General features: G+C 37.3%; 1 protein-coding gene across 2 annotated transcripts in view; it reads left to right on the top strand.

The window, feature by feature from the left end:
- The window catches only part of MACROD2 (mono-ADP ribosylhydrolase 2), an 858454-nt gene that overhangs the window by 259354 nt on the left and 584921 nt on the right, over nucleotides 1-14179 (top strand). For both annotated transcript variants that reach the window (XM_061989226.1, XM_061989225.1), the window contains exon 5: nucleotides 5747-5863. In XM_061989226.1, coding sequence (XP_061845210.1) covers nucleotides 5747-5863 — 117 coding nt within the window. The remainder of the gene's footprint in view (nucleotides 1-5746; nucleotides 5864-14179) is intronic.

Here is a 14179-nt window from a genome sequence, read left to right as displayed (position 1 = left end):
ATTTGCAATTTTAAGAGATTTTCTATAACAAATAGATTTATTCAATGTTGCACATCAGTAAATTAGATCACAGATAGTTTTTACTATGTAATTTTAACCCTTTAATTTTGGAAAACAGAAATAGTTGCCTTAAAATTACATTGAGTTTGCGTGGCAAGGTTTTGATAATAGAGGAGCTACAAGGGTGGCTTCTATGAGAAGCTGCTAGAAGCTTCCCCTGTGTCTCATGGAGCCAATGCTAGCCAGGGATACGATGAACCCACTGCTGGCCAAGTCCAAGAGCATCAGGAACAATAGTAGCACCTCTGTCATAGTGTATTTAAGAAGGAGAACAACTTGCTGCATTACAGGTTTTGCAGCTGAAGAGGGAAGTGAGAATATGGGAGCCAAACAACTGTACCAACACCAACGTCAGTAAAGAAGGAAGGGGAGGAGGTGTTTCAGGTGCCAGAGTAGAGATTCCTCTGCAGCCCATGGTGAAAACCATGGTGAGATATCTGTGCCCCTGCAGCCAGTGGAAGCCCCAGGTGCAGCAAATACTCACCTGTAGCTTGTAGAGGACATAGAGCAGGTGGATGCCCAAAGGAGACTGTGGCTCCAAGGGCTCTCCAGTCTGTTCTGGAGCAAGTTCCTGGCAGAACCTAGGAACCTGTAGGCAGAGAAGAGCGCATGCTAGACCAGGTTTGCTGGCAGGACTTGAGACCCTGTGGAGGACCCACACTGAAGCAGTTTGTTCCTGGAGAATTGCATTCCATGGAAGGAGCAGTTTGTGAAGAACTGTCTCGTGTGGGAGGGACCCCATACTGGGGCAGAGGAAGAATTAGGAGTCCCTCTCCTGAGGAGGAAGGAGCATCAGAAACCTAACTGACTGCAACTCCCATGCCCTATCCCCCTGTGCAACTTGTGGGAAGGAGGGAGAGAAAACAGGGAGTAAAGTTGAGCCCTGGAAGAAGGCAGAGGTAGAGTGAAGGCATTTTGAAGATTTGGTTTTGTTTCTCCTTACTCTTATCTGATTGGTAAGAAATTCAACTACTTTCCTTAAAGCCAAGTCTGTTTTGCCTGTGATGGTGATTGTGAAGTGATATCCCTCTCCTCTCCTCTCCTCTCCTCTCCTCTCCTCTCCTCTCCTCTCCTCTCCTCTCCTCTCCTCTCCTCTCCTCTCCTCTCCTCTCCTCTCCTCTCCTCTCCTCTCCTCTCCTCTCCTCTCCTCTCCTCTCCTCTCCTCTCCTCTCCTCCCACAAGAGGAGAAGAATGATAAAGCATCTTTGGTGGGCAACTTTCAATTTAATGCAGTTTAAGTTTTTTGTCTAATGCACTGTTTTAATATACTCTCTTTTTTGCCTAGGAGTTTTATTTTGATACTTGATTTTGTCCATATATTGTAAGCAATTAATTTCAGGTGACTTCTTTGTGCAACCAATACCATTGACTGCAGTAGCTCTGAAAAGTTTTTCTTCATTAACAGCTTCTGATGAATTGTTGGGAGAAAAAAATGCTGTCCCTAGTGGCTCCTAAAACTTACAGATGCATGCAATGAGACTGCTAATATTATTTTTAATGAAAAAATGTTGGAGTAGTACTTTTAATAGCTTCATGCAAGCATGAACAACTTGAAGTACAGAGCTAAATCTCAAGCTCCTTGAGATGTTCTTCAGCCTTCAAAAACCAATTTTGTGTATGTAGTTCTTCAAAACTAATAAGCTCCTTCCACACATTTGTCCAGACAAGCCACTGTGAAACAGTAAATAGAAAAATCTCATTTGTTTGGAGTCTTTACATGTGACAGTGTGGTGAATAACAGGATCATGTTTTGAAAGACAAGTGGACCAGCTTAAGTCTTTGCATTCCTCTGAAAGCAGAAATGTATATTTTTTCACAGCATTTGTTTTACCCCAAGGTAGATTGGGGGAGCATTGGACAGCCTGGCAGCCTGCTTGTTGGGAAAGGAAGAGAGAAGAGAACAGTGATTGTCCTGTGGATATTTGCTGCCTTGCTAGTGGCCCTGGGCAGGACTCATTTAGTATTAATGCTTTCAAAATTCCTTAGAAATGGCTTGATTTACGAGCATGAAACTCATATCAAGCAGCACAGTATCAATAAGGATGGTTAGCAGCCTTGTCTTTAGTACCTTCTACTGTTACGAGTACTTAGAAATGCCAATTAATCATCATGCAGAGGAGATGGGATTACTTGTCAAGCTGTGATTGATAGTTATGTCTGTGGGATTTTCCCACATATTTCCTGTAGCTGTGAAATGGGAGGTCCCTTGTGTACATAAATGACCCAGAGTATGGAGAGATATATATGATTTCTAGAAACCTGGGCATGAAGGGCAGTCTGTAGAAAAAAAGGCACACAGTGAGGCAGGCTGGTAGCTCCAGAGTAAAAGGACATTTTTCCATGGTTGTAGAAAACAATGTTCATGCATAATTATCACTGTCCCATGATGCAAGTCAAATTTGACCATAAGTGCCTGTGTTTTTCAGCCAGAAATCCTAGGGCAGGAACAGTGGGATACAGTTTAACATTTTCCAAATCTCTTTTGAAAAATGCAGATGAGCATCTATGTATCAACCTGATGATACAAGTCAAGTATCTGAAACCACTACACAAAGATTCTTCACTTTCCTATAAAAGTAATTTGGCAGCATGTCATTATTACTGTGCAAATCTCTTTTTCCTTACTACACAATAACAGTATATTTCTGGCCATCATTTTTCCCTCCTGAGGTTATTGCTATCTGTAATTTCCATAAAGTTTCCATATTAACGATGCATACTTTTCTGTACACTTGTATTACTAGCCAGTGCACATTTCCAGAAAACAAAATAAATGTTTTTCACATGCCCATTCCATGTTTTTTTTGCATTCATACAGCTAAGACATGTTTTAGCAGAAGCTGAAGTATCCCATTTAGATTTGCAAATCTCCTCCACCTTGGCCAGTTTTTTTCCTTTATGTTATGCAGAGTGCTCATATGTGGCAGGATATTTCACTGCTTGGGGTTTTTGCTTTAACAATTACTGAACTTGGGTTATAGATTGTATATCTTATTGGAAATGTGGAATGTATCTAGCATGATTTATTGAGTTAGCATATTAAACACAAAATGTGTATGAGCTCAAGGTGATCTGCTCATGTACTTAATAAAGTACACCAGAAAAAAGAAGCTATTCAGAAAATTTTAGGTGTTTTGGAGTTTAGATTTTGGTTGGTGGTTTGTGGTTTTTTGGGTTTGGTTTTTTATTTTTTTGGTGGTTATTCCCCTCCCCATTAATTCCTCTGTGTCATCAGTCAAATTTCTACATTTCCATCCATAACTGTTTGGAGTGTTCAATCATTTTCTGTTATGCCACCTTTATATGAGAAATGCAAACGTCTACATGTTGGATTTTGGCAGGTATCTTCCATTTTCCTTGTCATGTCAAAATTGCCTATTATAGAATTGATTTTCCTCCATTAAAAGTTTAATTTGTTTTCATCTTTGTGGAGGCTTCTCAGGTTATAAAGACTGGACATAGACCTGTGTGGAACCAGCCTCAGGAAACCGGTGATAGACCATCTTTATCGTAGCTGGGTTAAAATGAAGGAGATTTTGGGGGGCGAAAGAGGTTGATTTATTCAGGTGACTTGTTTTAAGTGGCATAGCTCAACAAATTATTTTACAGGCACTGCTCAAGGGAGAGTGCCTACTAGTTAGGGACAAAAAGGAGCTTAGGGATGGAAATGATTAATCCATTGCCAAGGGAATAATTGCATGGGCCTGAGCCCTTGTTCAGTACTCCCGAGGTGATAAACTTCTTCCTCTGTCAGGAATTGTGAAGAAAAGCCTGGTGCTGATCATCAGTGCTGTTTTTCTGTTAATGTCTCAGGAAATGTTAATGTAGGTAAAGATTGTGCTGGTGGCATATACAAAAATGTACTTGATGTTTCAATGCATACTAGTTTACTTATCCTGCTTGCTTTGGAAAAGCATTTAATTAATGAAGTTAAAATAATTAAATCAGATATTATGAGCACGGGATAAATTTCAAAGGTTCTTTTTTTCCCCTTGTGAGCTTACAAAATATTACTCTTGCATTAGCATCTTGGAGTCTGCTGAGCAGAGATTTTGGGTATGTTAAAACCAAAAGCTCACCTAAAGTAGAGTAAGAAGACCTGACATCTTGGCATAAACAGTAACTGGTGCTTGACATCCATGTTCTTTTCAATATGATATTTTGTGGAAAATTTCATTGAAAATACAACATCAGGTGTTTCTGTAATTATCTGTCTAACATGTTGTATTTCATAATGCTATGTTAAAAATCATTGGCTCCATGTCCAGGATGTGTAGGGAGTATTACATGGAACCCCCTTTTCCAATTTTCCTTGTCATCTGACTGTTAACTCTGACATAGAACACCTTGGAAAAAGGCAATTGCATTTTTAACACTTAGTAGAAGGCTTCCTTCAGATAAAGACCTTATCTACTCCTGCACATGGCTTCAGGGAAATGACACCTTGCACAACCATCTGTGCCCTTCACACAGAAAGGCCAGTTGTCATTTTCATTGCAGCTACAAAAAACATCTTGGGGTGAGGGAGTTGCCTCATCTCCCTGTATGCTGGTGGCCAGTAGCTATGCTGAGTGCCCAAGCCTTGTATTGCCCAACTCTGGCTATGGTAGCATGTAGAAAGCTACACAGGCTATGCTATGAGCAGATTACAGCATGTCTTGAAAAACCCATCTCTGCTTGGCTTTTCAAACCTTCTGTGGTTTAATTGCTTCAAATGTGCAGTTGGGAAGTGGTGTAACATTGAATTGGTTACATGTGAATACTGAATGATACACAGAAAAGATTTTCCCTTTTTATCTACCTAAGTATTTGTTTAGCCTTTATAACTCAGCTTATTTCACTTTTTTAAGTTGATATTTTAAGTGATATGATAATGATTTCTTATAGCTGGACTTCATCATTGCTGCCAACTTAGGGCCTTACTGTAGTTATTATATTTGTGCACACTGTATTTCCCTTTTCTTTGTTTCCTTTTTCTCCAACTTTTTGCCATAATTACAGTAAATTATTTCTTTGATTGCATGTTGAGAGGGCAGAAATGCTGTGCCAGCAGCCTGTTTTTATTCGTTGTTGCTACTGCTACTATTCTTTTGCAGGCTCCCAAGGGTAATAAGATCTATGCACTCCAGTAATTTTCTTGCATACTTAGCTGCAATTGCAACCTTTAGTAATTATTATTTAATTAACTCCAAAGTATTGCATGAATAATGCAAAATTCAAAAATGTAAAGAAGAGAAAAGGTTGAAAAAAGGTATTTTTTACATTTGAAATCCGTAAGCATTACTTGTTTGAGGTTTTTTTTAGTAAGGCATTAATAAGACTGTGACATAAGACAGTCTATATAATTGTAGACACATCAGAGGTATGTGGTAAGAGAGTTTGGCATTTAGCAGGGGATCAAATTTGCTTTCTTAATTTGGAGGGATAATTTCTTAGACTTTCCTCTAATACTGAAATTTTAATCCAGCTTTATCTTTTCTAGGTGTTTTCAGTTAGCAGAAGTTGAATATTTTTTTTTTATGAATGCATTGACTAATTCTGTCAGAAAAAAAGGTATATATTTCATTTTCTACTGATAGATCAATAGATCTGTGTTGTGAATGTGAAAATGTGACCTTATGTTTATGTAAAAGGAACATAAAATCTGGCATTTAATACATAAACGTTTCTGGGTTTGTTTTTGCAGTGGATGGCTGCATACACAGAGCTGCTGGGCCCTGCTTAGTTGCTGAGTGTCGCAACCTGAGTGGCTGTGAGACTGGACAAGCAAAGATTACATGTGGATATGACCTACCTGCAAAATGTAAGTCAACCCTTTCTCAGCATTTTGTTTTGTTTCAAGCACGTGGAGCTCGTGTGCATGTTTTATTTCCCTGTAGTCCAATTCAACAAGGTATTAATTTTACAAAATTAGCAGTGGGACTTAATTAAACATGTTCTGTAATAACCTCTTCCCCTCAAAGCCATTCAGGCTTTTCATAATGATTTTCATTTGTGTTATCTGATGAAAACCCACATGTCTCTAAAACATAAAGTATCTTTCATGTTTATTTTGTGTAATGTAAAACATACCCTCTCATGTAATAAAGGATTGGAAATGCTTTATGAAGTATGAACAAAGTGTACATTAGTATGTTTAAGTTCCATGGAAATAGTTTTTGGAAATATAGCATATTTGATATTATTGATGCAGATTCCTTGGTTGGGAACACTTGGAGAGCTGAGGAGATGGAAGTCATGTATTGTCTTGTCAGCTGTTACGTAGGGGCCGATTGGCAATTACCGTGAAGACATCTGTCAGACTAGCTTTTGGTGGAGTGCCCCTCAGTGTTGGAAAGGTTTGGTACTTCAAAAGTGGAGTTGTCAAAATTCCCATTCCTATTTAAAATAGGAAGGTGGCTATTTGACCTTGTAGATGTTGAGCTTGTCTTGAAAAAACCTAACATGTTGACAGCATGTTGGTTGGCCAATCTATTATTTAAGAATAAGAAGTAGGAAATCTCGGCAAGTTAGATTCTTACAGAGTAGGATATTAAGATGTGATGATGCAAATATCAGGAAAGCATTACAAATAGCATACAATGAGAATTAAAGCATTTGCATTTGCATTAGGAATATGTCTCATTCAAAAATATTCATAGGACCTGCCCTTTTAATTTGTTCTCTGCTTTTTTCATGTAAAATCAAACGCTTACTGGAGTAGCAGATATCTCCTTAGGTTCCTGTGGTCCTTAATGCCTTAGGGAAAGAAGAAAATAGTGTTCCCAATCATTTGTTGGCACTTTCTATGATGGTGATGAGAGCTACCAGTTATTTCCTTGACAGTGGTAATTACTGTATACAGAAAAACTTTGCTGTATTTCATACATAGTTGTACTACATGTTAGTGATTATTTATGAAAGGCTAATTTGACTAGAGGTCAGAGAAATTGTGGAGGAAGATTCGGTGTGGTGGTTATGCTGGGTTTAGATGTGGCCAACATCTTAAACAGATCCTATAAACCAGATAGGCTTGTTAGCTAACACACTGTAATTTATTCTACTGAGAATTTTTAGTGTTTAATTCTTCTTCCTTAAAAAAAAAAACCAACTTGAGAGGAACAGAAAACCTGCTCATCCATAGGTGCATTATTCTTGCCATGTATTTTAAAGAGGGAATTGAGACGCAAGATATAAAAGCCAGGAGCACTGAAGGATCATGTCTGAGGCATGGCCCACCCTTAAATTTTATATTAGTTTAATGGATCTTGCTTAAGTTACGTAAACCAGAATCCTGTTTGAAGACTCTAGGAGTTTTTTATTTGTTCTTCGTGTAGCAATAATAAACAAAAGGATGAGAAAACGCATTATCACTTGCAGGTGGAAATAAAACTTGTAAGCAGACATGGAGAAAAGTCAATATTCTGCTTAATCAATGTTCTTCGAAATTGAAATTGCAACAAAGGCATGTCTATTTGTATATGGCCATGCATCAACATGAGAGGGGAAAAGAATACATTAACTGACAAACAGACACAGGGAGGGAACTCTACAATTTGCATGCAGAGGCCCAGTATTAGGTATTGTTCAATTCCTAGATATTTCCTTGAGACGTATTTGCGTTCACCAACTATAATGTTTTTACTTTTCCCTTTGGAGGCTTTTGGTTGTAGGCTCATTACATTGTTGTACCTTTTAGACCATTCATCTCAAAGTGATCAATCAATCAAGACTCTTTTAATATTTTAAAGAGCTACAGACCCCCTGGATATCTTTTGCCAATCTATGTCCTTTTTTCATAATAGTATGATAGTTCAATCGTGGAAACTATTTTACATTGTGCTTTTGCAGTGAGAGCAGACAGGAGGTCTGGACTTCCCCATCCAGATGTGTGTGATGCAATTTTCTCTGTTAGCAATTTGTTGAAGGTTATAGGTGAATGGATGACTGCCAGCTTTCCAAATGAGTTTTCTTTTCACTTATCTATTTGGATATAGGAGACCAACTATAATAATCCATTAACAGTTTGGGTAATGCAATGATTATTTTGTTGTCTCTGCTCTTCTCGTGATTGTAGTTGGATGAATAACGATAGTAAATGGGAAATGTGTTTCCTAGCATGATGAATTGGGGCTTTTCTTTTTGGTTAAGAGAATTGTAATATGTTACAATTGTATTTCCTACCCCTGGGATTTTCCTATCTCTAGTTCTTGATCCTGAAATGCTTTGCTTGGAAGCAGTTTGCTGAAATCAGCAAAGCTGCTCTGGGACAAAGCAGCCTGCATGTATGCTGTACGATGCAGGACTCAAGCTTAAGCTGAGGACTCTATGTTCAAGAAGATTTAGTATTCAGAGATCACGCAGTGTGTTCTTTACTAGATAATTTTGGAGGAAGTTAGAATGAAATTTGGCAATTGAAGGGAAAGTATGCTTTGTTAGGAAGCTGGTAAATAAAAAATACACTGGCAATCTCCTCTATGATCGATTGCATTTTTATTGAATACTTAGCTATATTTACATACTGTTTATCAAATCTGTTCTTATTTGACATTTCTTCACAAAGGGAAAAATTGAAAAATAATGTGGAAATGCTACGATTCTGTGTATAGGTAGGCTAGCTTTCTGTGATTTGTTCTTGTTGCATCTGAGCCAGAGATCACAGTTTGTGAAATACCCAACTAAGAGTAAATGTTCAGGAAGAGAATACATAAGTTTGGGTTTTTTTCCTTATTTTTTTACCATAATAGTGTGAATGGACTAAGATTAACATGTCTATAGCCTGGAGATGTTGCTTGATGAACTTTTCAAGGTACATATTTTTGAATGCCAGAAAATACTCTGTATGAAAATAGAAATGAAATCAAATTGAGTTTTCTAATTACCAGTTAATGTAACGTTCAGTACAGTTTTACAGAAGTCAGTGTAATCACCATCTGTCTTCTGTGCTACAAAATCCTACACAAAGCCCCCTCAAATGCCAACCAAGTTATTTACTGAATACATAATTTGGTTGATGTCATCTATTGTTATTTTTCAGCAAACACCTATACAGGCACCCAAGTTTACAGACAGGGCTGTGCTTTTTGCTTAGAGATATTTTCCTTTAATGTTCTCACAAACTGATTACCAATTACTTCTGTACTGCATATTGTTGTTGCTTTTTAAGAAAAGTTCATTCTAAATATTGTACAACTGGTCTTCAAACATTGAGTGGTAGTCTCATACCATCACACTTTAAATAACAGATGAACAATATCTGTTTAAAGCTCTACAAATGCTTGTTTTCTTTCTCCTTTGATTAATAGTCTCAGTTGGCTTTACTGGCAGAAAATGGTTTGAATGTACATTGTGTTTATGGCTGGAACCAAGGGTCCATAACAGCCTCGTGACTTGTTATCTGCTTGCAGAGGTTCTCTATAAAAAAAGACCCTGTCAGAACACATTAGAAAATAGAATCCTGTTCTGCAAGGTATTTAATGGGCTTAAAACCAATTGAAGACATGGTGACGATAGCCAATATTAGTAAGTAGTATGCTAACCTTGGCAAGAAAGGACCCTCAAACTATTTCTTTCCTCTTGTTAACGAGTCTAGTATTTTCTTTCTTCTTCTGAAAGTTGTTTGATGATAAAACCCTTAAACCCAAGAAAATAAATGCTTACTGCCTGTAATACGGGATAGAGACATCCATTAGTAAATTAGATCTGAAAGGTGGACTTTCAGTGGAGGTACCTTGCTGGAAACACTAGGCAGCTTCTAACGCGTTGTTTTATGTTGTTAGTGAAGCTGTAACATTTAGAATTAATGACCCTGTTTGCTTGATATTTTTAGTACTTTAAGCAATGTCCTTTTGGAAATACCCTATATAGCATAGTCCTCTCATCCAAAGTCACTCTGTGGATCAGTCTGGAGAAAAATTGTGAATGTGCTCACAAAGACAATTCCTGCTGTGAAATAAGTAGTTAGGAGGAGTGCTAGTATTAAACGCTGTAGGAGGAATTGGCATTGAAATTTGTTTAATCAGATTAAAAAGTGGAGATTAAAAAGTGTGCTTCTGTTATATAGACATAATTTTGTATATTTAAAAGGTGACTATTTGGGATGGTATTGCTTTACAGTACACTAAGACTAGTTATTTTAAATATCTCCATTTTTTCCTTGAAGATGGCTTATAGATCTGTAATTAAAAGTTTGTTTATGCAGAAATAGAACTCCAAAACTCTACTCCAGTACTGCAAGACTGATCAGTTGGAAAGATGGGGCATAATATTCAAGTGTGTTATCTGAATTTCCAGGATTTTACAGAGAACTTTGTTTACTTACTTTTAAAATCTTGGTTGATAATAACATGTAAATTTTATTTCGACAATTTTAGATTTCTACCATGTGAGAATCAGAAAGATGCTTTTAAAATGTGTGATTCTGATATGCAGAAAAAATATCTTTTCATTATTGTTCAGTTAGCTACCTCCTTATTTGTTCTGAGAAGAGGTAAATCTGGGAATTGGAAAATAAGTCTGGAATTGAAGGCGTTAAAGGTGAGCAATATGTGGACAAGAGAGCATTGCTTAAAGAAGACTAACTTGTCTACTACCTCCCAGTGGGAAAAGGTCCTTGATTATCTCCCACAGTAGCTTTTAAATATTGAAGTGAAAACAAGCGTGCCACAAGACGCATAACTAGACTGAAGATTGATGAAATTTCGGTTGAAAAAGGCTGCTGATAAGCATAGGGTGACACAGTCATTAATACAATTGAAGGCTCATAAATGTTACGAGAGTATTCCTGCACAGATATCATTACACTTCTTGTTGTAGTTGAGTAGCATCACATTATTGTCAGCATTGTATCCAAACTGTGTGACACCTACCGGAAAGAAAGATATAGCCAGGAGAAGCGCTAGATTGGTGTTTTCTGAAGCAGTGCTGAACTATAGCAGCTGTTTGCTGTCCATTTTCTCTATTTCTTACATCTTTATCGTTGTTTAAATATTTATAACTTGATTTAAAATGAAGCAAAGCAAGTTGTTTTTAAGAAATGGTCCAAGACCCCTTGTTCTTGAATGATTTTTTTATGGTTTAAATTTCTTTGGGAGCAGATCCTTTTTTAAATGTTTTACAAAACCATTTACAACATATTTGTATGTTTTTCTTCTGACTTGTGTCTAGGTTTCAAAGGGATGTTTTATAAACCCAAATTGATGTATTTTATGACCATTTGGAAAATAAGAGCAGTGATGTCTTTATTGTGTTTTAATGTGATCTAATTGGCTCCAGTCATCTTAATGACCTGCTATATTCACCATTAACAATAGCATACTCTGCATATGCTGTAAATGTGTTGGAAGGGAAATATTACTGATTACTCCGTGGTCCTAAAATCCGCTTAGATTTTAGAAAGGGTTTTATGGTATATAGTAAAGCTTTATGGCTTGTCTATCCATTATGTACACCCCTACACACTCATACACACAGAAAGGGAAAAGTTAGGACTCGTGGGGAATGGATATATCAACTTCAACTGCAGTTCAATCATATTCTCTTCCAAGTCTGCTCAGGGTCTGTCATCAGTTTGGGTGGAAAAGAGGCAAGTGCTGGAGGTACCACTTGACATGTGTGGTTACGAATCAGCAAGAATCTTCCATCAGGAGAGTATATGGTCTTTACCCTTGGATTTGAGACTAGCTCATGTACATTTTTTTAATGGATAGGTTCTTTAAAATTTAATTTGTGAATGGACAGTGGAGTGCCCATTTGTCAGTGCTCTGTGTAGTGCTGTGCTGTGGCTAACTTACAGCATGTACTGCTGAAAACCCTCGTTTTGCATCAAATTGTTCAGTTAACAAATGTATGCGTTGTGGCTAAAGGAAATGTTTTACTATTGATCCTCACCGCTAAATCTAAATCATCCTCTTCTGGGTGTCACTTGTGACAATCTAGTCATTGAATACTGAACTCCAGGACAGAGTGGGCACAGCCAAAATTAAGAGGAGGCTGAACCATTTGCTCAGTAATCAAATCCACTGTTGGCTTACAAACATCTGTGTTAATACAATGTAATGGCAGGCAATAGAAACTTGATGCCATGGATTTCCTGCCCTGACCGTGTTTCCTTAATTCTGAACATCTACAGCTTCTGCAAAGGTCTAATTCTTGGTGTCAATGAAAGCAGTTACAGAGCTGAGTTTGCAGTGCAGTGTGTCAGTGACAGGAGCCCACACTGCAGTTCCTTGGTGTGTGCATCCAGTGTGCTGGGGTTCACCCACTGAATAACCACATTCATTAAACAGAGAGTATGTTACAAGCTGTAAACGCTTTCCTAATGCTTAATTTATGCTTAAGGTGCTATTTAAAATGTCTCCTAGTCTGGTGAAAAAATGATTTGTACTGGAATATGGCTTTTCACACAGGTGGCTTGATAGTCACTCCTCAGGCACGTTGACACTGGAGCAGGGCATTGTACCCCTTAGGGATAACGTGTATTATTTCCTCTGTACTTGGGTATAGTTGATCCTTTTTACTCCAGTAATAATAACTTTTTTAAGAAGTCTAATATGTAGCAGAAAAATAAACAAAGTTCTGATTGCTACTGTCAGATGGTGAGGAACAAGGGGTTATAATGGAGATGTTTATGCTCCTTTAACTGCAGCAGTTGCTGCTGTTCCCACTCTACTACGTTCCCTCTGTAGCCAAAGCTTATGCTCAGTACTTGAAAAATTAATCTTTGATGCATGAGATTTTGTCTGCGTGAATTTTGCTTGTCTCATTTTAAATGGTGATAGAAATTGCTTACTGTAGTAAAACACAACATTAACCTCATAGTGTGTTGGCACTTTGTGATTTATGCTGGTTTGGTCTCTGAAAAATATGCGGCCTGTCTCCCAAACCTGGATTTAGCTTAGAAAATATGTTGGTGCAGGCTTGGGGCTTGAATTGGAACACTAACTGCTGATCCTCCATCTCCCTAGGGTAGGAAAAAGGTAGCCTCTCAGAGGTCATTAACTTCATATCATCTCTCTAGATTAATAATAATTATATTGTTGTAGCTGGAATGTTTTAAAAACAGTACAGCCTAATTTTCTTTCTTGCAAGTGAAGTATAGGATTCTCTTTTGTGTTGACTCTGCATATCCCTCAGCCAAAAATACAGCAAATTATTTGCAAATGGAAATAATCAGATCATAGATAATAAATAAGGACACAACTATTTTCATTTTGAAATAAGCCAAAAGGAATAATATGGACATGAAAGGTGCTGTGATATTTTTGGCGTTATCCTTAGCTCACCCACAAACCTTGCTGTTTACTTGAGGTTTATTTTTATTTTGTTCTGGCTGTATTTTGGAAGAATCTTACAGATGAGAAGTGAGGCACTGTTTCAAGAGGAGTTCTTTACCTGTAATCTAATTCCTTTAGACCATAAAGATCTTTGTTTCACCAAGCAGAAGAATCTTGAGGCTGTTTCATGTAAACTAACACAGAGACCAATATAGGTTGGTTTTGGTAGAAAATGAGATCAAGCATTTGAAACGTTTCTTTTTGTGAAGAATACATCAGGTGTGAGACACGGGGTTTAAATAATATTTTAATTACTGTAGGAAAGAATCTCAATACTGTTTACCCAAGTAGTAAAAAAACTCCCCTTGACTATATTTTTACATGCTGAAGATGCTGTTTCACTACTTGTGGGAAGATACCCATCATCTAGGATGATTTGCCTTTGAGTATGCAGATCAAAATCACATGCATTTTTCTTGTTTTGCAGCAGTAGAGATTTCTGAGACATCAGTTCTCCCTTTTTTTAGATTTCTGCTAACATCCCTCTTTTCTTGGCATTTTCACACCCAGTTTTTTTCCTTTTTTAATTTTGTTTGAAATATTTTGTACAAGTTGAAGAGGATACATCAGGTTATATTTTTTTATTTCTCCTTAGACTTCTCAGATTCTTTTCCCTTTTCTGTGTTTGTGAGTTTTTGGTGATATTTATGAAAATTCTTGACTTATCATTGGTGAACTTGTACGTTTTACTAAAAAAAAGGAAAACCAAGTGATGGAGGGGATACATCTACATTACTATTTATAGGTAGCCATACGTCCATTCATATGTGTGTTTGTATTTTCTCTGGGTGTGCTAGTCAGTGTTG

This window comes from Colius striatus, chromosome 2 (assembly GCF_028858725.1).
Source record: "Colius striatus isolate bColStr4 chromosome 2, bColStr4.1.hap1, whole genome shotgun sequence".
In the NCBI taxonomy this organism is placed as follows: domain Eukaryota; kingdom Metazoa; phylum Chordata; class Aves; order Coliiformes; family Coliidae; genus Colius; species Colius striatus.
This window is presented reverse-complemented; position numbering and strand designations above follow the sequence as displayed.